This window comes from Scardinius erythrophthalmus (assembly GCF_964197995.2).
Source record: "Scardinius erythrophthalmus genome assembly, chromosome: 20".
Taxonomy (NCBI): Eukaryota; Metazoa; Chordata; class Actinopteri; order Cypriniformes; family Leuciscidae; genus Scardinius; species Scardinius erythrophthalmus.
This window is the reverse complement of record NC_138240.1, coordinates 22310100-22337079: the sequence shown is the minus strand read 5'-3', so window position 1 is coordinate 22337079 and position 26980 is coordinate 22310100. Positions and strand designations below refer to the sequence as shown.

The following is a 26980-nucleotide window of genomic DNA, read 5'->3' as shown; positions in this document are numbered from 1 at the left end:
TACTCTGTGGGGACCTATCAAAATTTTTTTTAAACCTGTGTACCACAGGAGTTGCATTGGTTTACTTGGGACCTTAGGAGTCTAATGCTGTAAAACTCTTAATTCCCCCTCACTGATTACTGATCTCTTCTTTCTGAATTCTCTCTTTAGTGTGCAACAGGGTCACTGATCAGTCACTGAGTTACTTCAAACGCTGCGGAAGCATCTGCCGCATTGACCTGCGATTTTGCAAGCAGGTGAGCCGACAGGCATGTGAGCGCTTCATTGCTGAGATGTCGGTCATCGTTCCCTTCAAACTGCAAGAGGATAAACTGCTCCAAAAACTACACAGCACCCCCTAGTGTCTGGGAGGAAATGAACACCAGTCTAAAATGATACCATGTATCAGGTGCACTCATGTGTTCGGACTGAAACTGGATTCGCACACTTAAAAGAAAAAAAAGCACTGCAACACGTATGTGGACAAAGCGTTTGGTCATCTTCTTTCAAACTGGAGAGAAGAGCAGACATATTGTACTTAAAGGCACATAATTCTGCTCCTATTCTGAATGGTGTATTCTAATGATGATGGACTTTATTCTTCAAATTCTGTTAATCTTTAAGAGGAGATTTATGTGTTATTACCAGGAAATTGTATTTAAATGGTGGTGTAATAGAAAGCAGATGAAGCAATGGGTATATATACACACACACTTAATCAATGAGAGAGTAAGCATGATTGTACATTATTCAAAACCCTCCAAACAATTTTTTGTACAAAAGATGTATCAGTTCAGATTTCTGTGCTATATTTGGTTCAGTCCTGGATATATGTATTGTTCTTTAGTTTGTTTTTTAATATAATGGAATTTTTAAATATCTCTGTCCATTTTATGTAATCAGTATTGGAACGTTCCAGTCTGATCAGCATTTTACAGTCATGAGTTTTGACTGCTTTGAATTTCAAGTACTTGCTGTTCTTATCTCAAACAGGTATAGAAGTGGAATTTGTTATTATGAGGTCTATTTATAAACCAGTGCCATATTCCATCTGTCGTTTTAAAGTTCTAACAGGCAAGCCTTCAGCTATCAGGAGGCTAAATTTCATAGCTACGCCTGTGTAGAGCACAGCTCTACAAGTGTTAGACCAAACAAATTGCTGAGTGTTTAATCTTGTTAGCAAGTCATTTTTGTTCAACATATCAGGTAGTTCTGCATTTTTTCCCCCATGAGGTCAAAAAAGACTTTGCTGAACCTCCACGCAGTATTTGTCTGAGAGTCATCGTGCTTTTTATTCCTTCCACAGTGATTATTATTGTAAAATGGTAACTGTTATGATGACAGATGATTTTAATGGTGTGTATTATTGTGAGTTTTGTCTCAGGATATTTACTGTCAGAAAGAGGGAGTCTGCCATTTGATCTAAGCCACCATACTTGTACCACTATAAATTAAGGCGTTTTTCGCCATCTAAAACATTGTAATGTACATTCGGCTATTTATATTTGTATGTAATTAAAAAAATGTAACGTGAGGCATTTGAAAAGGGAAGTTATTTTTCACCCCCCACCCCTAATAAATGTGCTTATATGTGACCCTGGATCACAACACCAGTCTTATGTCGCAAGGGTATATTTGTGGCAATAGCCAACAAAACATAGTATGGTTCAAAATTATAGATTTTTCTTTTATGCCAAAAATCATTAGGATATTAAGTAAAGATCATGTTCCATGAAGATATTTTGTCAATTTCCCACCTTAAATATATAAAAAAAATTATTTTTGTAAATGAATGCAGCACTGTCACCAATAGAAATGGATAACTTTAAAGGCAATTTTCTCAATATTTCGATTTTTCTGTACCCTCAGATTCCAGATTTTCAAATAGTTGTATCTCTGTCAAATATTGTCCTATCCTAACAAACCATACATCAATGGAAAGATTGTGTATTCAGCTTTCAGATGATGTATAAATCTCAATTAAAAAAAAAAAAACCCATAAGACTGGTTTTGTGGTCCAGGGTCACAAAAATGAAATTCAAAATGTTGCTTAAAGCAGGGAACAATTTAAAGCCAATGTGAAGTGCCATTAGCAATCTGTTTTAGTTACATAATCTTAGATATTTCCTAGTGGGAAAAATTAAGACATTTTCAAATAGTCAATTTTGATTTCATATTGACTTAAATAATGAACCGGAACAACAAATTGACATTTAATAATCACAATCCAGTACAGTTCTTAGCACTTTTATGTAAGTATCGCAAGTAACTAAGAACATACATAACTTGCTTGTTAATTCTATATTAAAGTAACAGCAACTGACCAAAAGAAAAAGTTATTTTTTGTTAAGAAAAATAAACTGATCTGAATAGGCATTTACACAGGAATTAAAGACATGTCAGACATAACAGGTTAAACAAGGATGTAATGAATCTGAATATACACCTAAATGTTACATGTAACATCCCTTATAATCTAAAATATATCACACAAAAGGAGAGGCTGGTATTGCTGTAGTGCAGCTGGTGCTTGTCAGCGCTATGCAATGTGCCATGATGCAACTTCTAATCAGGTTTATCATAAACATTAATAATGGTTACAAAATATGGGTAGATCATTTGTTCGGGTCATCACTCTCAAGTGAGGTGACTTTGTAAGGTTTTACGACTTGCGTTAATTCAAGTACTAACAACAACTGCAGTGCATTAAAAGACAGAAATGCACCTTTTGGCACCCAAATCATCCCTCTTTTTTACACCGTGCATAATTTTAGAAGTTATGGTTACTTTGCACATACATAAAATGCACATTTTCAAATGTTATCGATTTAAATCAGTAATATTGTACCTGTTTATGGTCCTACTTTTCAATTACAATATTTACCCCATACACTCAAGTATTTGGTGCATAAACAAAAAAAAAACAGTTCCATCCTCTCTTGTTTGTCACCACTTGCACTGATTTAACAACAGGTTTATAGGCTGGTTTTCCAGTCACATATTCAAGAAACCAGCAAATGCCGCTTATAATTTGTTGAATGGTACCACTGTCAAGTTAGCAGGAGGTACAATGTTACCTGTAGGAAAAACTTTGTTCAAAAACACAATTCAAACAGGAAACAAAGGCCCATTCACAGATGTTGCAAAACAAAAAAAGGAAATAAAAGAGCAATAGGAACATTTGGACACTTCCATCCTGAGTTATGGTGCATGATGATGAACCCACTGGAGTAATATTTTTTATTTATTCATTTTTTTCTTGAGTTTCTCACAGTGCTTGCATATGAACTGCGAGCAGAATGTCTTCAAAGCTGTAGGACATCAAGTCAAGGCTGTGAGGTGTTGCAGCTGAACAATTGCATATTATTACAGAGAAGAGCTTGTGGAATGTTTTTACTGAAGCATTTATTGACAAAGCCATTGTGGCCCACCGTCTGAAGTCTTCCTCAAACGTCGTGAAAAATTAAGCAGAGAACTTTTATCTTCCTCACTAATTCGATGTGAAGACGGGCCTCACCGGATCCTAATGCAGTCTGCAGGTGGAACAGGACGAACTCCCAGAAGTATTAAGACTTGAAAACATGCACAGCCCTGATAACGTATTGTCTGCATATAGGGCATTCGTTCATGCGCTTCCCGCATTTAGTGCAGGTGACCATGTGCCCGCACTCCAGCAGTACACAGTCAATGACAGCGTCCATGCAGATGCGACACAGGCTGTCGTCATTTGATAACTGGGTCCTGCAACCATCTGCATTGATAGAGAGGAAAAAGAGATGGGCCATTACAACGTGTGCCAATCCATCTGTAAGAACATGATCTTGAGTTCATCAATGGGTTCATGTCAATTCTAACCCAGACAGCAACATAGTGTCGGCCCAGATCCGGCCCACATCTGGTATGCGTTAAATCCACATGTACCAGATGTGGCCCGGATCTGGGCCGACACTGTGTTGCTGTCTGGGGAAGAACCAATCACAACCAGAGATGGCCACAACTCAAGTAAGATACCTCCAACTAGTGATGCACCAGAATCGAATGGCAATAAAAATAATAGACCGAAACAGATTTTTTTTTAAACTGCATTTTTCAGCCTAAATCATCATTGCCTAAAAGCAGTTAACTCTTCTTCAATGACACAGAGCAGGTTTTTCAATGTAAACACTCTCTAAATAGACATCCTTAATTGTTCTGCTCACATCTTTTGCAGTGTCTCATGCACAACAGTGTTTTGCACGACAAGGAAGAAAGGAGCCGTTCACACAGAACGTGTTTTTCCATTCTACTGTGCTACTTTTCCAATGTTTTTCAATGCAAACGCGCTAGAGCAGGCGAACGTCATGCAGGTCTTGCGCATGACACTGCATAAAAACAGTGTGTTTAAGTTAAGAGAAGTTTTAAAATGCGCATCTTGCACTTTGACTCATTCCACTGACCTGCGTCTCACGTTTTTAACAGGCCAAAAACATGTTCTGTGTGAACCGGCCCTATGACTGATTTATTTCCAGTGAACTACACCATGAACAGCACACCCAGTTCAATTACAAACTTTAACCAATTACCGAAACTTTATTTTCCGCTTCGGTAAAAACATTCACTTCAGTCCATCACTACATGCCAACTCTTGCATTGTGCAGTTTATATAAACTCTAGCCCTACAAAAAAATAACATAAAATGTATACTTGATGAAGGGCATGGATGAAATGGGATAATGGGGGTAAACCGTCACAGAAGATACATTTTTATGACCCCAAACCCTACCAATAAAATTATTATTACATTTTAAATGATTTATGGCAGTGTAAAAAATGGCACTTTTCTTTTTTCTTTGAGAATACATGCTATTTGGCAGTGGCCATGCAGGGAGGGGGTTGAAGTGCAATGATATCACAAACTGCAGTGCACTGGTGGGTGTGACCAGGGAGCATTTCCACCAATCACAAGCCTTACCTCCGATTCCACCATTGCAGATTGGAGGGGGATAAGCTACCACTTAAGTGGGAGGAGCAAAGCACAGCTATTAGACTCAGCTAGGAGTTATTATTAATGAAACAGTCCATTTCATTTACTGTGTAACCTGAGCAGATCATTAATGAAATCAACTCAGACCTTAAAAACTAAAAAAGCATTTGCACTCTTTTAATGAATTTTCTTTATTCAAACTGTGAGGTGAAATAATTTCTTACCTGCAGTGATGGGGTTGCTCACATTTTCCACTAAAAAAAAAAAAAAGAGCATGCTTTTTAAAGAATTTTTAATAAAACTTTTATCAACACTATTCTCAATTCTCTCACAATTGGCAGGTGTGGCAAACGTTTATTTTTAGACTGTGTGTTGCTTTATTTATGGAGAGAAGTGTTAGCAGTGTTAGCACTCACTAGATTTGCGATTGTCCTCATTATCCCGGTAAAGCCTCCTGACGCGCTCCACCAGCTCCCACTTCTCGCAGCAGCCGGAGAAGCTCACAAAGTTCCTCGCAAGGATCTCCTTCAGCTGCCTGACGGTCAACTGCTCCACGTCACCGAGGGAGGACAGATCTGACAGAGAAGCTCTAGCCCGCCGCCGCGTCTGAGGACTAACCTGGTGGTAACGGGACATTCTAGTCATGTTTTATAATCTCTGCAATTTAACCCTCATATCGTCCGTTCAGACCCCATTTGATGTTTCCCTCAAAAGCATTGTTCCCTTCCTCTCACTGGCATGAGATTTTGTGACTTTTGTTTCATTCTCGATCTAAACACAAAAAACTGAAACATTGGAAATGAATGGGAAAGGCGAATTTTTTTTTTTTTTTATCTTTCATTTAAAAAAAAAAAAAATCTGAATTTTCACACAGAAATTAATCCCTGGTGCTAAAGCAAGAATGCAATGTGGAACAAACATGCTCACTCTCTCTCTCTCTCACACACACACATATAGGTGTGACTGCAACAGACAGTATTTGTATAATATTTGGCAGACAGAATCAGCCACAAATGCAGATATGAAGGGGTGAGACCTAACAAATACACATACATGCACACAAACAAACACTTTTGCATGCACACATACACGCATGTGCGCACACACACACCTCATTTAATTTCTGCTTATTGCTATTGGTTTCATTTACATATTTTTTTATAATTTCTTATTCTAAAGTTAATGCTTTTTTACATTTAGTTTATTGAAATAAATAATTTGTGAATACAATATGACTTAAAGGAGAACTCCGGTCAATTTTAACATTGAGCTCATTTTTGTGTAAATTTGGAGTGCTGTCAATACAGAGAACAACGACAAAAATCGGTGTTGCCTACACCGTGTTATCCTCTTTTTAAAATTTGCACCCTGTTGACTTCAATGGGGCAAGTTTTAAACCTGCTTTTAGCCTCTTAACATCCTTGATGTGTCATTACAAGTGCCCAGCCATATGAGTGATTCCTTTAGAGTTAACACGGGTGAATCTGACTGCAGTAGATGTGAAAGATATGAATAAAAATGATTGTCGATTGTCGAGTTCACGCGCGTGATCATAGGTACTAAACCTATGCGTGTGAACTCGACAATCGATTACTGTGGACTTCGACCGAAAACAGGAAGAAAATACAGGTATGTGCGCTGGCTGAAATAACATCATTTTTATTAATATCTTTCACATCTACTGCAGTCAGATTCACCGTGTTCACTCTAAAGGAATCACTCATATGGCTGGGCACTTGTAATGACACATCAAGGATGTTAAGAGGCTAAAAGCAGGTTTAAAACTTGCCCCATTGAAGTCAACAGGGTGCACATTTTAAAAAGAGGATAACACGGTGTAGGCAACACCGATTTTTGTCGTTGTTCTCTGTATTGACAGCACTCCAAATTTACAAAAAAATGAGCTCAATGTTAAAATTGACCGGAGTTCTCTAAGTTTTTTTGTGGCATTTTAGTTACATTTTTACAAATGTAAGTGGTATTATTGCAAAAACAAACTTTTCAAATTGTTTTCTTCTAACCAGCAGATGGCACCTAGATCTATATCCAGAAACAACTCATATTTAATTTAGATCATCAAGGTTTTTTTTTTCTTTTCTTTTTTTTTAATGTAATATTTCATATGCAAGCTAATGGTGTAGAATAATTTTGTGGTAAATGGGTAAAAAAGTAAACAAAATACAAAAATAAATGGCAATTCAAAATATGAATACATACTTCAATAATACATAAATAAAACTGAATGTGACAGATAAATGTGATGCATTTTTACTAACAAATTTCCCTGAATTGACATTTTAATTTTGTTAAAGTCAAAAGTGTGGAGATGATATTCTTCTTGAATATGTATTACAGTTCATGACAATGTTAGTCCTTTCAATTACCAGTAAGAGAATTAACTCACCTCTGGCGTGTGTTCTGCCTGGTCGAGGTTAAGGAGTGAGACTGAAGTGGAGTCCTCAATATCCTATCAGCAAGGAATGTTTACACAGAAAGAATATATTAGCCATCCAAGCTAAGAACAGCTTTACAAAGGATTCACAATTGACTGCCAAGTAAGTTTGTAAGACAAGTATATTTCAGTTACAACATCATTCAACCCTCTTGTTAAAGGGGGGGTGAAATGCTATTTCATGCATACTGAGTTTTTTACACTGTTAAAGAGTTGGATTCCCATGCTAAACATGAACAAAGTTTAAAAAATTTAATTGTACGTTTGAAGGAGTATTTCTGTGCCAAAAATTGTCCTTCCAGTTTGTCACAAGTTTCGGAAAGTTTTTTTCGAGTATGGGTCTGTGTGACGTCAGATGGGGCGGAATTTCCTTATATGGGTCCTAAGGGCACTTCTCCCGGAAGAGCGCGGGCGCGCGCACACTCGTAGACCAGAGCAAGAGAGCGAAAGCAGTACCTCATCTAAGCGCTGTGCTCGGCTTTTGGGAAGTCAGTGTCACCAAAGAAGTGGGTTTTTGGTTGCCAGGGCAAGACAACCATGCACAGATTCCCAAAGAACCCGGCGTTAAGGGACCAGTGGATGGAGTTTGTTTTTCCAAAGCATCAATGGAGTTGTGTAAGACTGTTTGTTCCCTGCATTTCGACGATGATTGTTTTATAAACAAAGCCCAGATCGACGGATTTGCAGATCGTCATAAAGGTTAAAAGGTTCGCGGTCATGGTTGGAACCGGGCGGTGAGTAAAACTGCTTCAAATGTCTCTGTATGTTGTATCAGCGCATCAGCACAGCTTTAGCTCCGCCCACACGGCACGCCTCCAGCCGCTCGTTTTTTTCCGGAAAGACTCGGTACAGCCTATCTTTCTTTTATAAATATTATAAAACTAAAGACTTTTTGGAGGTATGAAGGATGCAATACTACTCTATAGGTACTCAAGATTAACATGAGATTTAGTGAAAATGAGCATTTCACCCCCCCTTTAATAGTGGTATAAATGGAATGAAGTACACTTAAATCCAATGGCACATTTTTCCACAGGCATTTTGAGCACAGATTTTTGTGCACAGCAGTGCATTCTGGGTAGGATTGCATCAGCCATGCATAAGTTCTTTGGAACACAAAGTCCACACTACAGGCTTAGTAACTACTAACTAGTTTGTAACCAACTCTGGACTTTATTTGGTTGCACCATTTGTTCAATGTAGCTAGTATGTCTTAAGTTCTCTGTAAAGTAACGCTTGTAAAAACTGATATGGCATTTATCCTAAATGATCCAATAGCAGTCTTTAAATTCATGAGCAGAAGTTGTTGAAATGCTGTGTATTTCTGTTTATTCTTGCTTCTAACTTATTTTAGCTCATGGTCAGATCCAATACAGTTGGCTTCTTTATCTTTCAATCAACAAAAGTTTCTCTGCAAATTCAAATACACTGTGCCTTGTTTACAAAACGAAATGCTCCGAACAAACATATAATCCTCCGATGCGATCTGGGACATGAAGTGACTCGATTCTAAAGTCTATACAGAGATGCGTCAAAGCTGTTTAAACTGGACGCGTCAAAGCGAACATTCTTTCACTCTTCCATTTCTCCAGTTGTCAAGCAACTAGTGGGTCCTATTTGCTTTTGACGTGATGCCAATGCCAGCCGATAAATAAACGAACGCCAGTGGGCGGGGCCTATAATGCGATATAACCTTTCGTCGATCTCTTGCTCTGGAGGCAGTGATATGCAAATGTATTTGCCTGTGTGACGTCACAGATCCTGCAATAGCAAAACAAGTTGTTTTTGGAGCTTGATTAAATAAATGCTTTGTTTATAATGAGGAGGACGTTTTAAGACCATATGTCAAAAGATCATGACCCCTTTAAACAGTAGTATGCTATAATGGTCACGTGATCTCATCATATTACATTTAATTTAATGGTACCTTGTTATCTTGGGAAAAAAATATATTATTTTACACTTTTTATCCAATTTTTGTAATGTTTTATTGTTAAATTATTATTTGAATGAGTCAAGTGCATTGTATTGTGGGATACAATATGCAGCACAATGAGCTCAGGATGTTACTGCTTATTTTGGCAAATGTATTAGGGTATTTCATGCATACAGAAAATTAGCATACTGGAATGTATGTAAATTAATGGTCAAAAATCACAAAACTCACAGTTCAAATCATGTTACGTTTTTTGAGATACGGATTGGATCATTTTTTTGGATCAGCAAGAAAAAAAAAAGAAAACTTTGCTTTCCATTTGTTACTTAAAGCACACTTTAAGTACTCCGATAGCACAGCAAAAACTACTTTCCTAACTAATAAACTTCAAAACATTATTAAAGGCAAGTGAACAGTAAGTAAAAAATAAGAACAAATACAACAAAGTTACAAATAAAGTATGGTCTAACAGTAGTATTTCATTTACAGACATTCAGTAATTACATTTAAAATAACACTATAGTGTTCACTGTATAAATTTAATATAGATTATTCTTTGTTAAAACTGTGTTTTTTGTGGTTTGATTAACATTAATGACACAGACAACAGCAGGTATTTATAGGCTGCTGTCACTTTAAGGCCTAATGCACAGATCCATTATAACGATACACATCCGTTTTCTTTCTCAACTGTTTACGTTCACTTAAGACATAACCGACTGTCTGCTTGCCAAGACGGGTATTTTGACAATTTTGTGTGTATGTGTCCATCCAAGTGCAAGGAGACGTGAAAAAGGAATCAACCGTGGAACTTGGTCTGTATGGGTCACGGATCAACTACATTCTGCTTAACTCCTAATGTAAACATGTTATTCCAAATAACCACGCTCACAGATTAGAATCATCTGGACACACCTGATTGGACTCGGGGCTGTTGCTCCTACTGATTGGTTCTCCTTGAGTTGGAGAGTGAGCTGAGAGAGCGGAAGTGGGCTCTTCAATTGAAGGGGGTGGGCTATACAGGGGGCGTGACTGCAGGGAAGGCGTGTCTGGATCATCCTCACTTTCGGCACCTTGATGGCAAAGCACCAAGTCCACAAGGTCCTCTTTCTCCCTAAGGATTCAAAGCATTAAAACAACTCAAAAACACTAATGATATGGTCATAATATACCCAATTATTAATAATGCTCACATACTGTTGCCTGTGTGAAAGTACCTGCAGGTATCAGTGTTAATATTGCGTAATGTAAGGTACTGCCGCAAGTCCTTAACACGCAAACGCATGAGCTGTGGACGCTGGAATGAAGTGCCCTTCAGCAGCTGACAAGTTGTGCATCTGCGCTGGTTATCCTGAAGTACTGAGCACAGCGAACAAAAACTCTTCTGGCAGTCGCAACAGATGTGCTACGGTGGAGAAAAAGAGGGAACTTGTGCTTAATCAAAAGGACAAAAAGCAAAGCTGTAATAAAATTACAATCTCTCATCTCAAACAAAAGAGAAGACATGAAGATTGTGGATTATTGTCTAACTCTAGTATACATTTTGATAATGTCAGAAGGTAATTACTACCCTTGTAAAAAAAATAAGCGTGCTTAATTGTACTGAATGCACATTTGTCGTGTAATTCAAATCTTAAAGTCGGTATGAAATCAAATTTGACAAATCTTCTTTTTATATGTAATATTGTAGTGTTTATTATAAATGATTTATCTGTGCACTTCATTATTTTTTTAAAATTCATGTACCCTTATAATCTTTAATCAAATACATTACCCTTCCCTCCCCCCTCGAAACGACCTCTCTTCTCTTTCGGTCATGTGCCATGGCGAAAGGGTGCGGCCAGAGCCGATGAGGGTGCGGCTATCGAGATGCTCTCGAGGGTGAACTTGACTGATAACAGAGAATGTCTAATAAGGCTGATAACTTGACTTGACTCATCTTGGTTCGCGGGAATAATAAAATAAAATAAAAAATCCTTCATGGGAGGGTAACGGTGGGGAGTCCGGTGGAGAGAAATCCTCCACAACTGAATGTAAACTGGCATTCAAATCTGCCTCCATTTTGTTTGCAACGCCCAACCTCAAACGATCCAATCAATTCCCGAAGGACGAAATCAAGCCCCGCCCAACATTTTTTTTCTAATTTCAGAAGCCGTTTCACTCGGATATACGTCACAACAAGGAAAAAATGACAATCTCAACTTCCGTTTCATGTCGACTTTAAAAGTATATATTTTTTAAAAATGTACTTGCAGATAATAATGTTCAAGAAGTTAAAGGCCACGTAAGTGTACACTTTCATGACGGTTTCTTAACACACTTAAGTGCACTTTTAAAAATCTAAATAATTAACAGTAATAAGTAAAAATGCGAACTTACTTAAAATAGAATTTTAAGCTATTTTAAGTACACTTATTTTGATGTCACTTATTTTAAATGCTTGTCAGTACATTCGGCAGTACACTTTATCCATATTTTAAAGACAATAGAATTATGAAATTACATACAAAGAATTCCTACTTAATTGAATTTAATATAAAATAAAACTGAAACATTTTTATTTAATTGTAAATAACTTGCAATTAAGTGTCTGAAAACATTACATTCAGTTTGCACTTAAGCATGTTCTATTAAAGTATATCATTATAAAATAAGTCATCTTTTTAAAAGTATGCTGCTAAACTGTACTTATTTTTCACAAAGATAAAGGCCCCATGGAATCAAAATGAGAGATTTGTGCATTTTAGTCTATGTATATTAATTTGAAGGTCATCTAAATGTCGAAAAAACCAAGGTGGAGCAGTGCAAGTGATCTATTTTGCAAGTCAAGTGTAAAATCTTTTATGGCTTTAATGAGAAATTTGATGTATAAATGTATTTGTCGGCTGGATGATTAACCTTGAGTCTAGAAACAAAGTTGAATTGAATATATGCCACTCTACCTATAAAATTGACCGAATAAAACTTTTTAGTAGATTTTAAAATGTACAATCTTTGTCTTCTGGGAAAATGGGCAAAAAAATATTGATGACTCATCTTGCACGCAGGCGAATATAATTTTTTTTTGTCCAATCAAAAGCCACATAGAATCAAAACGTCCCCTACCTTAATAGCACCAACCAGCTATATTTGTCCAGCTGTGATTTACTGTAAATTTTGTTTTACATTCAAGCTGTCAACATGGTGCCAACTTACAGATTCAGTAGGAAATACATCAACATCAAAAATAAATTTGTGTTTGTGCAGCCATTTCATGGGGTCTTTAATCTAATAAATGCTTTTAGATTTAATGTGCGAATCAAATGAGATTGTATGGCAATGGCAGGTGTGTACCTACCCTTCTCCTAAAGACAGAGAAGGCTTGTCTACAGGACTGACACACCAGGCTGGTGTTGGTGGAGTTGGTAGGTGGGTATGTGGAGTATCCCGCAGTGGGAGCGAAACGAAACGGCCCCGCACCTGCCCCGAAACCTGGCTGCTGCCCTCTCACGGCCCCGGTACCCATCACTTCATTCAGCAGACCGCAACATGATGCCCACATGGACGAGGCCCCCGCCTGCACGGAAAACAATCACAAAAGGCTTTAAAAACAAATGATGATAAATTATGAGGTTTCCATACCTTTGAGGTTGTATTACGACTAGTGCTGTCAATTAAAAAAATATATTTTTTTTTACACGTTTCAGGTGTGGCTGTATCTAAATAGGTTCCCTTTTGCGTCTAATTATGCTGGAATGGTTTAAAAGCACTTGAATAAATTATTGGCTGATCATAGGATAGGTCAACATGCAGACCGTCTTCAATGGATGCTGGGTTAATTGCATTAAATTACAAAAAAAGGGGGCAAGGCCTGGTTGAGTTGCAGTAGTAGTGGGTTGAAATTTGCAGTTATGCGCAGAAATTCGCAAACATGCTCAAAGCAGTTGACCAATCACAACACATTGGTCCAGCCAACCAATCAGAGCACATTGTGCTTTCCAACAAGGAGGCGTCATAGAGACCGGAAATAAACATACTGTTACTGAAAAACAGGGAACAGAGGTGCTGCAACATTTTAAATTATGTGAAAACTAATGTGTTTTTGAACATTCAACCGTGAAAACCTATTCTAGCAGACCACAGAAACAAAATCAAGATTTTGTAAAAGGGCATAATAGGTCCCCTTAAGACAGAAATTGACACGTTATTATTGACAGCCCTAATTAAGACACATCTAATATGTCGAAAATTGCCATTGTGAGAGTGATACTGTCTTGTGCATGATAACAATGGTAAGTCTGAGCTGCTGTGCATCATTTCCCCATTCAGGATGTCCTGCCCAGAAATAGTTCCCATTGACTGGGATCAATCTCATTACAGATGGATGGGAATAGGGCTAAGCTATAACAAGGGATTAGTGTGCTTTAAATGACATCTGACTGCAGCTAATGCTCTCACATTTAACAGAGAGTAACCATGGTGTTTTTATTTTCATGGGGAGCCAACAGGATAATTAACTCCCAATTGTCATTGTGTGACACAGTGAAGGATCAGTCCTGTTGCTGGGTCTCGCCTCCCAACAAATGAAAACATGAGAAAAGAAGAGTTAAAAACAAACCAACACATTACTGATCATTGCATCTAATAACTGAATACTGAGATGCACACACAAATTATATAACTGCTAGATGTTGACTATATAAAGGCATGAAAGATGTCATCAATGCACAAAATCACACAATACAAATAGTGCATGAAATGCTAAACTGGAAATCAGCTGTTACTTATCGAGCTGATAGCAAATGTAGCAGATTAGTAATGCTAGCCTGATGCACAGCCAACAGAGAAACAAGTTCAAAAACTAAACAAGCATTATGAGAAATTACTGTACCTTCATAGCAGCTCAAAGACACCACGGGAAGTCACCCAGCTGTATGTAAAGGCAGCCAGGCCATTGCTCACAAACGGCTAACTCTTCATTTCACAGTCGCTGTCTACAGCCGTACAAGGAGGATCGCTATGTGACTGCGATTAAGCGTTTTCAGCCAATCACAGTGGTGGATATCCTGTGACGCAATACCAACCAGCCAATCATCTCGTAACTACTGTAGTGCAGCGGAAGTTTGTGCATTTATATTAGAGTTTCTCATATGCTGTAGTTTATTACACTTCATGTAATGGAATTATTTGTTTCATTTGCTTTCGTAATTTTAGCATTAACCCCAGACTAACTAGTTCGCATCCTAGAGCCTTATTATGTGTTGGACAGAATTATTAAATGAGCGGAAAGTTAGCGTTATTATCACCATACAGAGTGATATTACAACATAAATAGTGGTTTAAGTATTTATTGTGGTTTATCACATATTTACACTTATTTTAAGGAATGTTTATTAACAGATTAATTGACTTCGATACTGAATAAGTAATGAGTGTCACCTGAGTCACAGGTCACTGTTGCTGTTCCAACAGATGACAATAATCCATAATTGATCAGTAGTTTTGAGCTTTATTTTTAAAGCTTAGCTGTATAATCAGATTCAGAATTGTTGTTTAGTTTTATACGCTGTGTGTGTGTTGTCAAACTGTAAGCTAGATGTTGGTGAACCTCTTTAGTCTTTGTGGATAGTTTAAAAAAAATCCCCATACTATCATGTCCCCTTCAGGTTTAGTGGACTTACGTACAAATATGAAGGGTAAATGTATTTTGAAAAATGTAGGCATAGTCATCACTTGATAAAATCCACTGACATCATGAAAAAATATTATTTTATGTGAAAAATAAATGTAAAATTCATTGGACATAACAAACACAAGCACATTAATTGGAAACAATAATATTACAATATCCTAAACTATTTATTCTTAAATTTTGTTCATGTATAATCATTTACATATAGTTAGTAGGATTTTCAAATGAATGTAATACCATGGAATGTCATGTAAAATTGAATATTTGCGACCTCTACTGTATGCAGATATATATTAAAAAAAATATTTGCGGACATCTGATTTAACGATTAAACGTAGACTAAAATTATTTGTCTCAGGAATATTGATAATTAGCTGAAAACCTGTGAAATTATTAACTCTGTGTTGGAAGCCAGTATAAACGTTGTTGTTAATGAATCGGAATCGATTTATCAGCACTCTGCAGCGCGTACTAAAAGCTGATTTTAACGATTTATTATCGTCGGGTTGAATGTCTCGAGTGTCACTGAACTGAAAACCGTCTTTTTCAAAGACACCCGACTCGTAACGGACTGTTCACAAGAACCGATACAAAGAACTGAATCGTGATTCTGATCATTAAAACATAATCGATTCGTCTGTGCTCTACGTTGCGTCCTGAAACGTAAACGGAACTGGAGGGTATTTTGAAGAAAAGTCTCCGGCTGATTGTTAGCAAATGATCCATGTGAATATATTCGAATATGTCCATGTTTGGTTAATAACCTAACGCATCAAACAAAGTGGTTATGATTACAGATTTTCACATTGAAGAAAGGCTTTAAATCGCTATGACTGCATTTGAAACACCGTTGATATTTTTCCGTATTATCAAAAATAATGTAAGCTAGCTTACGTTACACATTACAGCATAGTTGTTGTTGTTGTTGTTGTTTTTTCTATTAAACTAGAGTATTTACTGCACCAATATACTTCATTGAATTGATCTTTGAGGAATATAAGTCCCGTGAGGCAATGGCCAGTGTGCATGAAAGTCTGTATTTCAACCCCATGATGACAAATGGGGTTGTTCATGCCAATATCTTCGGTATAAAGGATTGGGTCACTCCATACAAGATCGCAGTGTTAACTTTACTGTATGAGATGTCCACAACCAAACCAATGGCACTTCTAGAAAGAAGACGCCTGAACAAACTCATCCTGCCTTTACAACAGGTATGTAACATGTTTTCTTGTAGGGATGTTTATGTTTAACGTTAATGCTCCTTAAAAAATAATGTAATGTTTTCAGACACTTAATTTTCTAGATTAAACCATACTGCACATTTGTGTTTGTGATGACCAGGGTGCAGATTTGACCCTGGAGCAGTTTGTGAAGATAGTAGAGGAGTGCAGTCTTCGCATGGTCAATGCTGTTAAACTCAGGTACAGTGGGCTACTTATCTTTATAAAGAACTTTTCCACCTGAGTAGGTTTTTATATATTAATCGTACATATAATTATCACCTTCTGTTTTCAGGATTTTTTTAATGGCCGATGGAGAGTTGCAGGACATGGAGCACTTTTTTACTATCCTGCCAAATGCTTTCAGTGACTCGGAGGCATTCAAAACTAGTGTTGTTGGTATGTATATGTGGCCATAACCAAAATGACCATCAAATATCGCCCAATTTAAAAGGTTAGTTCACCCAAAAATGAAAATTCTTTCATTATTTACTCACCCTCATGTCGTTCCAAACCTGTAAGACTTTCATTCATCTTTGGAACACAAATGAAGATATTTTAAATGAAATCTGAAAGATTTCTGTCCCTCCATTGACAGTCCACACAACTGATACTTTGACGCTTCAAAAAGTTCATGAAGAGATCATAAAACTAATCCATATGAATAGAGTGGTTTAGTCAAAATTTTCTCAAAAGACTCGATCGCTTTATATGATTATCAGATTGAATTTGGGCTTTTATTCATTTTTTTTTTTCATTTAAAATATCTTCATTTGTGTTTCGAAGATGAACAAAAGTCTTACGGGTTTGGAACGACATAATTGTTTACAATTTCTTTTCATTTTTGAACTAACCTTTTAAGAGTTCTGGGGCTGGATTTGTGAAAATCTTCTTAAGAAAAAAGTTCTTAAATTATATTACAAAATGTTTGTAAGTAAGTGTAATTCCTGAAAAATTCTTAGGAAATTCTCAAATATTTTCTTATGTGATATATTCTTATTATGTAATATCCCAGGAATTTTCCATCTTTTTTGGTGCCATGGGCCCGCTAATATGATCGTCCTCATGCTAGGAACCCCCACCCCTAAAATTTAAAAGACAGTTCTATATTTTTAAGTATAAAGACCTAATTAATTCTGTGTAAATAATAGTATTATAGATGTCAATTAGGTTACATTGCGGTCTTTCTATTCTCTGTAGTATGGTTATTAGCAAGTTATTTTTAAATTCATATTTTACAAAGGTTATTTATTTTAAATAAATGTTTTTGTTTATTTGTTTTAATTATTTTAATCTAAATGTATTTATTAATTGTAATCAGTGTATTATTTTAATACAATTTATTTATTTAGTTAATGTGTTTAATCTTTATATATATATTTTTTTTTATATATATATATATATATATATATATTTATATTTATATATATATATATATATTTATATTTATATATATATATATATATATATATATATATATATATATATATATATATATATTTGAACTGCTTTTCTTTACATTTTTCCACCATTTGTCCACCTATTAACCCCTTTTAACTGAAGAATCATATGATGTAAAATGTGTCAGATGAGATCATGTTCTCCATTAAAGTACATTGATCACTTTCTAACCGTATAAAAGAGTGTTAGAAGAGGTTATTTTGGGGAATACAAAATATCTTGATTTATTTTTTTCTCAAGTTAGAAAACATCTGTGATTCATCTGTGAATCTGAAGCCTTAATCTCTTTGTGTTTGTAGGTCTGTTCATGCGTCAGATGCTGCTGGCCTACAATAAACTGTCCTTCAGTCAGGTATATAAGCTGTACAAGTCCCTGCAGCAATACTGCCATCTTGGAAATCAGCAGGAGCTGTCAGCTCTTCCCGCTGAAGACATGGAGCTGACCGGCAATGAAGACCCCAGCGCCGTCCGCATGGACAAAGATGAGCTGGACACTACATCTCTACACCAGTCCGAACTGAGGTCAGAGGGAATCATGTGTTATTAGTGGAATCAGGGTTGTGTTATTGTGTTGGGGTCAGTTTAACCCGTATTCATACTCTTTATTTTTAGTAATTTTGTGACTATTTCTAATTTAGGGCCTTGAATGTGCATGCAAAGTTTTAACTCAGATGTGTTTTGGAAAGGCTGTACAAATTGTGGTTACATCAATTGTGTTAGGGATAAAATTGACCCCAGTGGTTTTCATGCAATTCACCAAAAATCAACCCTAAAAAAACGCAAAGAGTCAGGTTAAAAATGTATTGTATCCTGTCATTTATTGTAGCTAGTCAAAGACTAAAATATGAAATACATGAGAACTTGACTGAAAGACTCAAAGACTACTGAATCGTCCAAGGAGAATTTCTGTTTTTACATGAATGTTTAGTGTTTTCCATAGTGTCTACTTTTGGCAATCTGCATTGAAACTAATGACCCCAACAAGCAGAGGGTTATTGGATAGGTATGGAACTGACTGTGGGGGTTATTTTCTGTTTTCATCAGATCTGATGAGACCCAAGGTCCTTTATCTCAGAAACAAGCAGAATACTTCCTTGCACGACAGGTTTGTTATAAACTAAGAGATTTGGCTTTCATAAACAGCTTGCCCTGTATGATTGCCATCTTGTTTTTTCCCAGGCGTACCTCCTTAAGAACGATGAAAACAAGGCCATGTCGCCAGCTAAGTTACAGGACGAGCTCAACAACATTCTCAAATTTAATCCTGACTTTGCCGAAGCTGTGAGCTGAACTCCTTCCTTTCAAGAAACAGATGATTAATCTCTTTTCACTATAACTGAGCCTCTCTCTGTCTCTCCACAGCATTACCTCAGCTATCTGAACAGTATGCGAGTGCAGGACATCTTCATCTCCACTCACAGCCTCCTGCACTACTTCGACCGCCTCATTCTTTCCGGTGGAGAGGGGAAAAGCAATGGAGATGAAGGCTATGGCCGCAGTTTACGATACGCTGTCCTTAATCTGGCAACCTTGCACTGTCGTTTTGGACACTAGTGAGTATTAGTTGTCTAGATTATGTTTTGAGTATTAGTTGTCTAGATTATGTTTTGAGTATTAGTTGTCTAGATTATGTTTTCAGTATTAGTTGTCTAGATTATGTTTTCAGTATTAGTTGTCTAGATTATGTTTTCAGTATTAGTTGTCTAGATTATGTTTTCAGTATTAGTTGTCTAGATTATGTTGAGTATTAGTTGTCTAGATTATGTTTTGAGTATTAGTATTAGTTGTCTAGATTATGTTTTGAGTATTAGTTGTCTAGATTATGTTGAGTATTAGTTGTCTTGATTATGTTTTGAGTATTAGTATTAGTTGTCTAGATTATGTTTTCAGTATTAGTTGTCTAGATTATGTTGAGTATTAGTTGTCTAGATTATGTTTTGAGTATTAGTATTAGTTGTCTAGATTATGTTTTGAGTATTAGTTGTCTAGATTATGTTTTGAGTATTAGTTGTCTAGATTATGTTTTGAGTATTAGTTGTCTAGATTATGTTTTCAGTATTAGTTGTCTAGATTATGTTTTGAGTATTAGTTGTCTAGATTATGTTTTCAGTATTAGTTGTCTAGATTATGTTTTGAGTATTAGTATTAGTTGTCTAGATTATGTTTTGAGTATTAGTATTAGTTGTCTAGATTATGTTTTGAGTATTAGTTGTCTAGATTATGTTTTGAGTATTAGTTGTCTAGATTATGTTTTGAGTATTAGTTGTCTAGATTATGTTTTCAGTATTAGTTGTCTAGATTATGTTTTGAGTATTAGTTGTCTAGATTATGTTGAGTATTAGTTGTCTAGATTATGTTTTGAGTATTAGTATTAGTTGTCTAGATTATGTTTTGAGTATTAGTATTAGTTGTCTAGATTATGTTTTGAGTATTAGTATTAGTTGTCTAGATTATGTTTTGAGTATTAGTTGTCTAGATTATGTTTTGAGTATTAGTTGTCTAGATTATGTTTTGAGCACTACATTATATCAGGAGCATTTTATTTTTTCTGCAAAAGTAAGTGGCAGCAAATCAGAATTTTAGCCCCTGAGTCTGAATTGAACTTGTTATATGACCAAAGCTGTTTACTATGGTTGTGTTTGTGCAGTCAACAGGCTGATTTGGCTCTGCAGGAAGCCATCCGCATCGCACAGGAAGCAAATGACCATGTGTGTCTCCAGCACTGTCTGGTAAGAACAGTTTCTCTCATTCCTTTCCTCCCTAAATTTTAAAGGGTATTAGAATCACCATAAACGTATGCAAACTCTACTTTACCTTTATGACCTTTCAGTGACATTAACTTGTTTCAGTTTGAACTAATATATATATATATGTATATATGTGTATATATATATATATGCCTCCCTGTAAGTAGCTCATATATATATATATGTGTGTGTGTGTGTGTATATATATATATATATATATATATATATATATATATATATATATATATATATATATATATATACACAGTGCTATGCATAAGTTTAGACACCCATACTAAAGTTGACTAAAAAGAGGAATAAAAAATCATCTTTTGGAAACTGAACTTAATGCCTTAATTTAAAAAAATAGGAAAAATCCAACCTTTAAGGACACCAATTTTCTTTGTGAATGAATAATGTATCGTAAATAAATAAATGTTCTTCCTTAAAATACAGGGTGCATAAGTTTGGACACCCCTATGTTAAATTCCCATAGAGGCAGGCAGATTTTTATTTTTAAGTATTTTTTTTATTTTATTTTTTAGGATACTATGCATCTTGATAAAGTTCCCTTGGCCTTTGGAATTAAAATAGCCCCACATCATCACATGGCCTTCATCATACCTAGAGATTGGCATGGTTTTATTTCAGTTAGCCTAATAGCTGGTTTGATTTGCATTGAGAGATGATCTTATGGAAAAGTACTCCATGCCAATCTCTAGGTATGGTGAAGGCTATGTGATGATGTGGGGCTATTTTAATTCCAAAGGCCAAGGGAACTTTATCAGGATGCATAGTATCCTAAAAATAAAATAAAAAAAAATACTTAAAAATAAAAATCTGCCTGCCTCTATGGGAATTTAACATAGGGGTGTCCAAACTTATGCACCCTGTATTTTAAGGAAGAACATTTATTTATTTACGATACATTATTCATTCACAAAGAAAATTGGTGTCCTTAAAGGTTGGATTTTTCCTATTTTTTAAATTAAGGCATTAAGTTCAGTTTTGATTTTTGTTTTTTATGATTTTTTATTCCTCTTTTTAGTCAACTTTAGCATGGGTGCCTAAACTTATGCATAGCACTGTATATATATATGAAGACTTCAGATGCAAAAGCCTCTAAGTGCCATCTGAAATTTTCTTCTAAAATTAGCATTTTTATCGAGCTCATATATTTAGGTTCAGTAATTTCACTTTAATGACAATTAATAGGTAATTTTCATTGCCATTAAAGTGAAACAACTGAACATAAACGAACATAAAAGAGACGTCTTTCAAAAACATATAAATGTTGCAGATGATCAACCCTCTACAATGCGAGTAAATCACTCACATATGCGATAGTGATGTAAAGTCCGATTCATTTCTGCGAACCTGTTCTTGCGGACAGTTTGTTTCAAAGAACCGGTTCAAAAAAGCAATTAATCAGTTCTGGTGTCCGTAGAGGTTTGATGATAGTGTGTGTGTGTGTGTGTATTATGCTTAACAGTGTCTGCTGTATTCTTATTTTTTTCTAATTTGTGATTTTTAGAGTTGGCTGTACACACTAGAACAGATGAAAGGATCTGATAGTGTGGTATTAACGGAAGACTCTGTGAAAATTGCTGCTCACTTTTGCCTCCCTGTAAGTAGTTCATTAAGGTGGAACCATGTTAATGCCCTTATAATAGGGAAATGCTTTGCATAACCACAATACATTATTAATCTCTTGCAAGGTCACAATGAAATAAATAATTAATGCTCCCCGTTGTTGTTTTGCAGTATTTAGCTTCTCTAGGCATTCAGTCCCTGGTCCAGCAGGGAGCAAAACAGGGCATGCCGGCCAACAAGCTGCTGGACGCCCTGCGAGGAACCGACATCATGCACTGGAAGCAAAGCCTCTCTGAGCTGATAGAAATCAGCCTGGCACAGACCACCTCCATATGGAGGATGTATGGCAAAAGGTCATAACACAGATAAACCTTCTTTTTATGAAATTTATAGGTGACATATTTTGCCCCTTTTCACAAGATGGAATATAAATATATAAATATATTTTTTCTGATTATTTTTTGACATGCTTGCAGAGAAAGGCTTACCAAAACAAAGTTACTGGGTTGTCACTTTTCACGTTTTCTGAGTTGGTAGATGCACCGGGGACCCGATTATAGCACTTAAACACAGAAAAAGTCCGATTTTCACATGTCCCCTTTAAGAGAACTGTGAAGTGAAATGAAATTTCTTTTAAATCATATGTAAATAATATGTCTTCAAACAGACTGTAAGGGCTCACACTTCCATTCTGCATTGATGTTAATGCCACATCTCATACAGTTTTGCAGGTTTTATGTAGTTAAAGTATATTTTTTGCGTTCTCTGTAGCACTATGGCTCGGCAGCAGGCTCAGCTCCTGTTGAATATGAACAGTCTGGAGCCGGTGAACTTTAGCGTGCAGCAGAACAACACTGAGGCCTTTGCTGTCGCTCTCTGCCATCTGGCTGAACTCCATGCTGAACAGGTACCTGACCTCTCTCACAAGTACATGAACACAAATGCTTCTTGGAGCTTACGCTTGATTTCATGTATTACTGAGTGTCAAAATGTATTGAATGCTAAATTAGCAAGTTTCCCAGTTCCAGTTGTGATTCTTTTTTTCCGTCCTCAGGGCCTTTATGCTGTTGTGACTGACATCATGAAACACTTGAAGCAGCAGTTTCCTCCCCATACCCAACATGCCAAAGTACTGCTGAACAAAATATAGGATTCATCAAGCACAAATCAGCAGCAGCTATATGATTTTTCTCTCTCTTTCTCTTTTTAACAGCTCTGGATGCTATGCGATCTAAAAATTCAATTTGAAAAGGCTATGAATGATGGGAAATACCATTTGGCTGAACCTCATGTCACTGCTATCTCTGCCTTAAACAGCACCGAGGGATTGTACAGGTAGATAACGGCACGCATTATACGTTTTTTTAGTAGATTGGGCTGTACAAGTGATTGTTAATGTCCTTGTCTGTTCAGGAAAGCCCAGTTGCTGAAAGCTCTGAATCAGACGTCTGAAGCCTCGAAGATCCTACAGCAGCTGCAGCAGCAGTGTGAGAAGAGCAAGAACACAGAGATGATCATCAGGTGTGTCTTTATGAAAAGAAAAGTCTGAGATCACATTGGAAATCTGGGATTCAAGATCTAATTGAAACCTGGAAATAAGTGATGGTTTAGTGTTTAGAGAAATGGAAGTCAGGCTGAAATCAAAATTGACTTGCACTTTTCTTACTGCTGCTGAAAATTCAGCTTTGTCAGGTATATTAAAAATGGAAAACGTTTATTGTAATATTTCACACGATTACTGTTTTTACTTAGCCTGGGTTTCCTCATGCTGCCTTGCGCGCAGTGCGATTTTATTCACGCTGCTAGGCAGCCTGGATTCCATGGACCAGATTTTCGCCTCAGCGAGGGGACCAATCACAGAACGGGGAGGGAGCAGCAAGATGATGAAGACGTCTATGCGACACACCGAAGCAGTTTGTTTATATCTTATGGATCCAACATGGCATCAGACGCGAAGTTACCTTTCGATGCAGCCTTAGATAGTGTTCTAAGTAGTTTAGAACGCAAGTTTATTTCGTCTTCTTCCTCGTCAAATTTCTGTCGCTCTACATACGTCATCTGGTATAATTGAAACGTTTGGCTATGAGCTACGTACAGGCGCATTTGATAGACATTCGCAGCGCCCAATAAACGGCTCTGGGCATTCGTAAACCACGCCTCAAATACGAGAAAATGAACATGTGGTTCCCAGACAATGTGACGTGATCTGACGTTAGCCAGGCTAGTTTTTACTGTATTTATCGAATATATGCTGCCTATGAGCATAACTTATTTCAAAATCATAACTTGCTCTTCCTGCGATACGACCCACTTCTCTCAGCTGACTTGTCCGAATCCTGAATCATTTTCACTGTTGGACTTTTAGAGCTCACTGTATATTAAAAAATCTTAATGACCCCAAATATTTGAAGTGTATATTTGGAATCTTGTTGAAACGGCAGTGTTCCCATGTCAGTTTTGAACTCTTCGGTGTGTTTGTGTGGCAGGGTGATGCTGGCCTCTGCAGAACTCCACTGGGACTCGTCTGGATTTGCATCAGGTCTCCCGTTACTCTTACAGGCTCTTGCTCTGTCCCGCCAACACAACCTGCAGAGCTTGACCTCAGAGACAGTGTTACACCTGGCATTTACACAGGTACACCAACAAGAACCTTCACCGTTTGTGCTCAGACACCTGATAATGACTGACAAAACATCTCCCAGTTCCTTGATTTCACCAAGTGTGAAGTGTTTTTTAAGCATACCTGTGTGTTTGTTTGATTAAAGATGAAGAAATTGTGTAATTTTCAACTAGGAGTGTCTGATAATGATCATCTCTCTTGACAGCTGATGTTGGGGATTCCTGAGCAGGCTCTTGCACTGGTGCAGGACGTGTTGGAGTCCGTTTTGGCTCACGGTTCTCTGATAGACAAGGGCAGAGCTCTGCTATTGGCCGCTCGCTGTCAGATGACTTTAGCAGGAACTGCTGCACAGAAACACAGACTGACTGGTACTGCCTGAGTCCTTTTTGACACCCATCTCACTGTACTCAAGTCATACTTCATATGTTTAAGTGATGCATTTTCTTTCCTGCAGCACTGGAACAAGCCGTGCACACTTTAGAGGAGGCAGCTGTGTATTTCTCTCGTCTTGACTGTAAAGAGCGCATGAGAGACATACATTATCTACAGGCACGCTTGCATCACACTCTCGGCAACGTCTCTCAACGCAACAAATACGCCATGCTCTTCCGCCTGCTGGATCAGGAGCTGCCGTCGTCCGGGATGACTGTGGTCAATCGTCTTTAGGAAACATCTGCTATGGTGTTAATGGACGACACCAGACATTGTACCGTGTGCATATTGGAAATAAATTTAATTTTGTGTGTGAAAAACTAAATTCTGACCTTTTTTTATACATACGGGGATGGGGGAAGCAACTTTGCAAAAAAAAAAGTGTGTATCATGCTCATTTAAAATGTACAAAGTTCCATACTATGGTATTCTTTAAGTACTTCAAATACCATAGTAGTACGTAGTACGTACCGTACTATTTCAAAGTACTGAAATAAATGAATTGTTAGCTAAATTTATGCATTTTTATTGAATACAATTTGGTTGCAATAACTGCAGTCTTGGTAAAAACTATGGATACTGTGGTGTTAAACAACTTTGAATTGTCAATGGCCCGTGACGATGTTAGGTGGGTGTGCTCTGGGCTTCGGTTGCATCCGAATTCGCATACTTTCTTGAGTAGGTACTTTTTTGAATAAGTAATTACTTCATGACCACTAAAATGTATGTCCTATATAGTATGAATGTAATCTGGAGGTACTACATTTGCCATGCTGTCATTATCATGTGACCTACCAACATCAATTGTGTCGCTTCACTGCCATTCACAAATCTTCTCCTGGGGCCTTATGGGATAGTTGTCACGGTTAGATCCAAAGGAAGACGAAGATGATTGAAAGGCAACAGAATTTATTATTATGAACTCAGTAGCTAACAGGCGAGACAGAGTGCAATGCACAAACAATACCGGACCCCAAACAGAACACAGGCAGGAACTTAAATACACTTAAAACCATACGCGACCAATCCTCTATGATCTTGTGGACTGACAACATGGAAATTATATCTTTTTACAATCGCATTTTTCCAAGACATTTTCCTTTGGCCAGATTTTAAGGGAGTGGTTGATTAGGATTTCACTTTTCTTACTTTAGTTAGTGTGTAATGTTGCTGTTTGAGCAAGAACAACATCTCCAAAGTCACAACGTTCAAAGTTCAAAGCAAAGGAGATATTTGCTTTTTAAGAAATTGCTTTTTAAGGACTACAATAAAGGCTGGTTGGGACTACACAACATTCCTCCAGGGTTTGTGACATCACTAACCCTACAATTTGCATAAACCTCGCCCCCCGGGAACATGATTTGTAAATTATCATGAAAGAATATGCTAATCAATGACTAGAAGAAAACAACACATAAGCTACATAAATTCATCAACTAACCATTCAGAAATGTTGTCACTACATGTTGTCACTTGAGTCTCTCGGTTTGAACGTATAAGGCTAGAAGTTTTTTACATTTTCAGGTCACAAGCTCTTGAAGCTCCACCCTCTGTGCCGGGAGCAGCAGCTCATTTGCATTTAAAGGGACTGGCACAAAACGGTGCATTTTTGCTCACCCTCAAAAAGTGACAATTTTAACATGCTATATAAAATATCTGTGTGGTATTTTGAGCTAAAACTTCACATACACACTCTGGGGACATCAAAAACTTATTTTACATCTTGTGAAAAGGGCATTATACCACCCCTTTGAAATAAAAGAGTAGAAAATGGTAAAAGAACTTACATGGTAGACAATAACAAAAGAGCATTATAGATGAATTAATGCAAATTTAAGGTGCTGAGCTGACCCTTCAATTTTTCTTCATGTGTGACTGACAGTCTTCTCAACCAATTGGAATA

The 26980-nt window shown here is 36.8% G+C and overlaps 3 protein-coding genes across 9 annotated transcripts in view; 2 read left to right on the top strand and 1 right to left on the bottom strand.

Annotated features, from left to right (window-relative positions):
• kdm2ba (lysine (K)-specific demethylase 2Ba) overlaps positions 1-1595 on the top strand; it is a 58556-nt gene extending 56961 nt beyond the window's left edge. For all 4 annotated transcript variants that reach the window (XM_081349205.1, XM_081349204.1, XM_081349202.1 and 1 more), the window contains one exon: positions 151-1595. In XM_081349205.1, the coding sequence (XP_081205331.1) occupies positions 151-341 (191 nt within the window). In that variant the 3' untranslated portion in view covers positions 342-1595. The remainder of the gene's footprint in view (positions 1-150) is intronic.
• Positions 1596-2131: 536 nt separating this feature from the next.
• Positions 2132-14413, bottom strand: rnf34a (ring finger protein 34a). Of its 4 annotated transcripts, XM_081349198.1 has the most exons (9): positions 14201-14413; positions 12668-12886; positions 10548-10735; positions 10246-10444; positions 7347-7409; positions 5359-5560; positions 5167-5196; positions 4931-4972; positions 2153-3730 (listed from the first exon to the last, which is right to left on the bottom strand). In XM_081349198.1, exons 1-9 carry the CDS (start codon positions 14204-14206, stop codon positions 3546-3548), a joined length of 1134 nt encoding a protein of 377 aa, XP_081205324.1. In that variant the 5' UTR covers positions 14207-14413; the 3' UTR covers positions 2153-3545. The 4 variants fall into 4 exon arrangements, with proteins under 4 accessions (XP_081205325.1, XP_081205327.1, XP_081205324.1 ...); XM_081349199.1 differs by lacking the exon at positions 4931-4972 and having other exon boundaries at positions 2132-3730; positions 14201-14383; XM_081349200.1 differs by lacking the exons at positions 12668-12886; positions 14201-14413 and adding an exon at positions 11105-11268.
• Positions 14414-15652: 1239 nt separating this feature from the next.
• Positions 15653-25588, top strand: anapc5 (anaphase promoting complex subunit 5). Its single transcript, XM_081350120.1, has 17 exons — positions 15653-16215; positions 16346-16425; positions 16520-16623; positions 17985-18207; positions 18730-18790; positions 18865-18966; positions 19048-19238; positions 20333-20414; positions 21967-22059; positions 22197-22378; positions 22797-22932; positions 23080-23154; positions 23239-23360; positions 23439-23546; positions 24512-24659; positions 24851-25013; positions 25100-25588. The coding sequence occupies exons 1-17, from the start codon at positions 16015-16017 to the stop codon at positions 25309-25311; spliced, it is 2283 nt and encodes a 760-aa protein (XP_081206246.1). The 5' UTR covers positions 15653-16014; the 3' UTR covers positions 25312-25588.
• Positions 25589-26980: the final 1392 nt, after the last annotated feature.

Bases quoted from the DNA above. Each gene is read 5' to 3' on its own strand.
- rnf34a (XM_081349198.1), bottom strand. The intron at 7,410-10,245 runs GTGTGTCCAGAT...CCTTGCTGATAG, and splicing joins ACAGCCCCGAGTCCAATCAG to GATATTGAGGACTCCACTTC. The intron at 5,561-7,346 runs GTGAGTTAATTC...CGTTACCACCAG, and splicing joins AGGCAGAACACACGCCAGAG to GTTAGTCCTCAGACGCGGCG.
- anapc5 (XM_081350120.1), top strand. From the start codon at position 16,015: ATGGCCAGTGTGCATGAAAGTCTGTATTTCAACCCCATGATGACAAAT. The intron at 18,208-18,729 runs GTCAGAGGGAAT...TGTTTTCATCAG, and splicing joins CTACACCAGTCCGAACTGAG to ATCTGATGAGACCCAAGGTC. The intron at 22,933-23,079 runs GTACCTGACCTC...TTCCGTCCTCAG, and splicing joins CTGAACTCCATGCTGAACAG to GGCCTTTATGCTGTTGTGAC.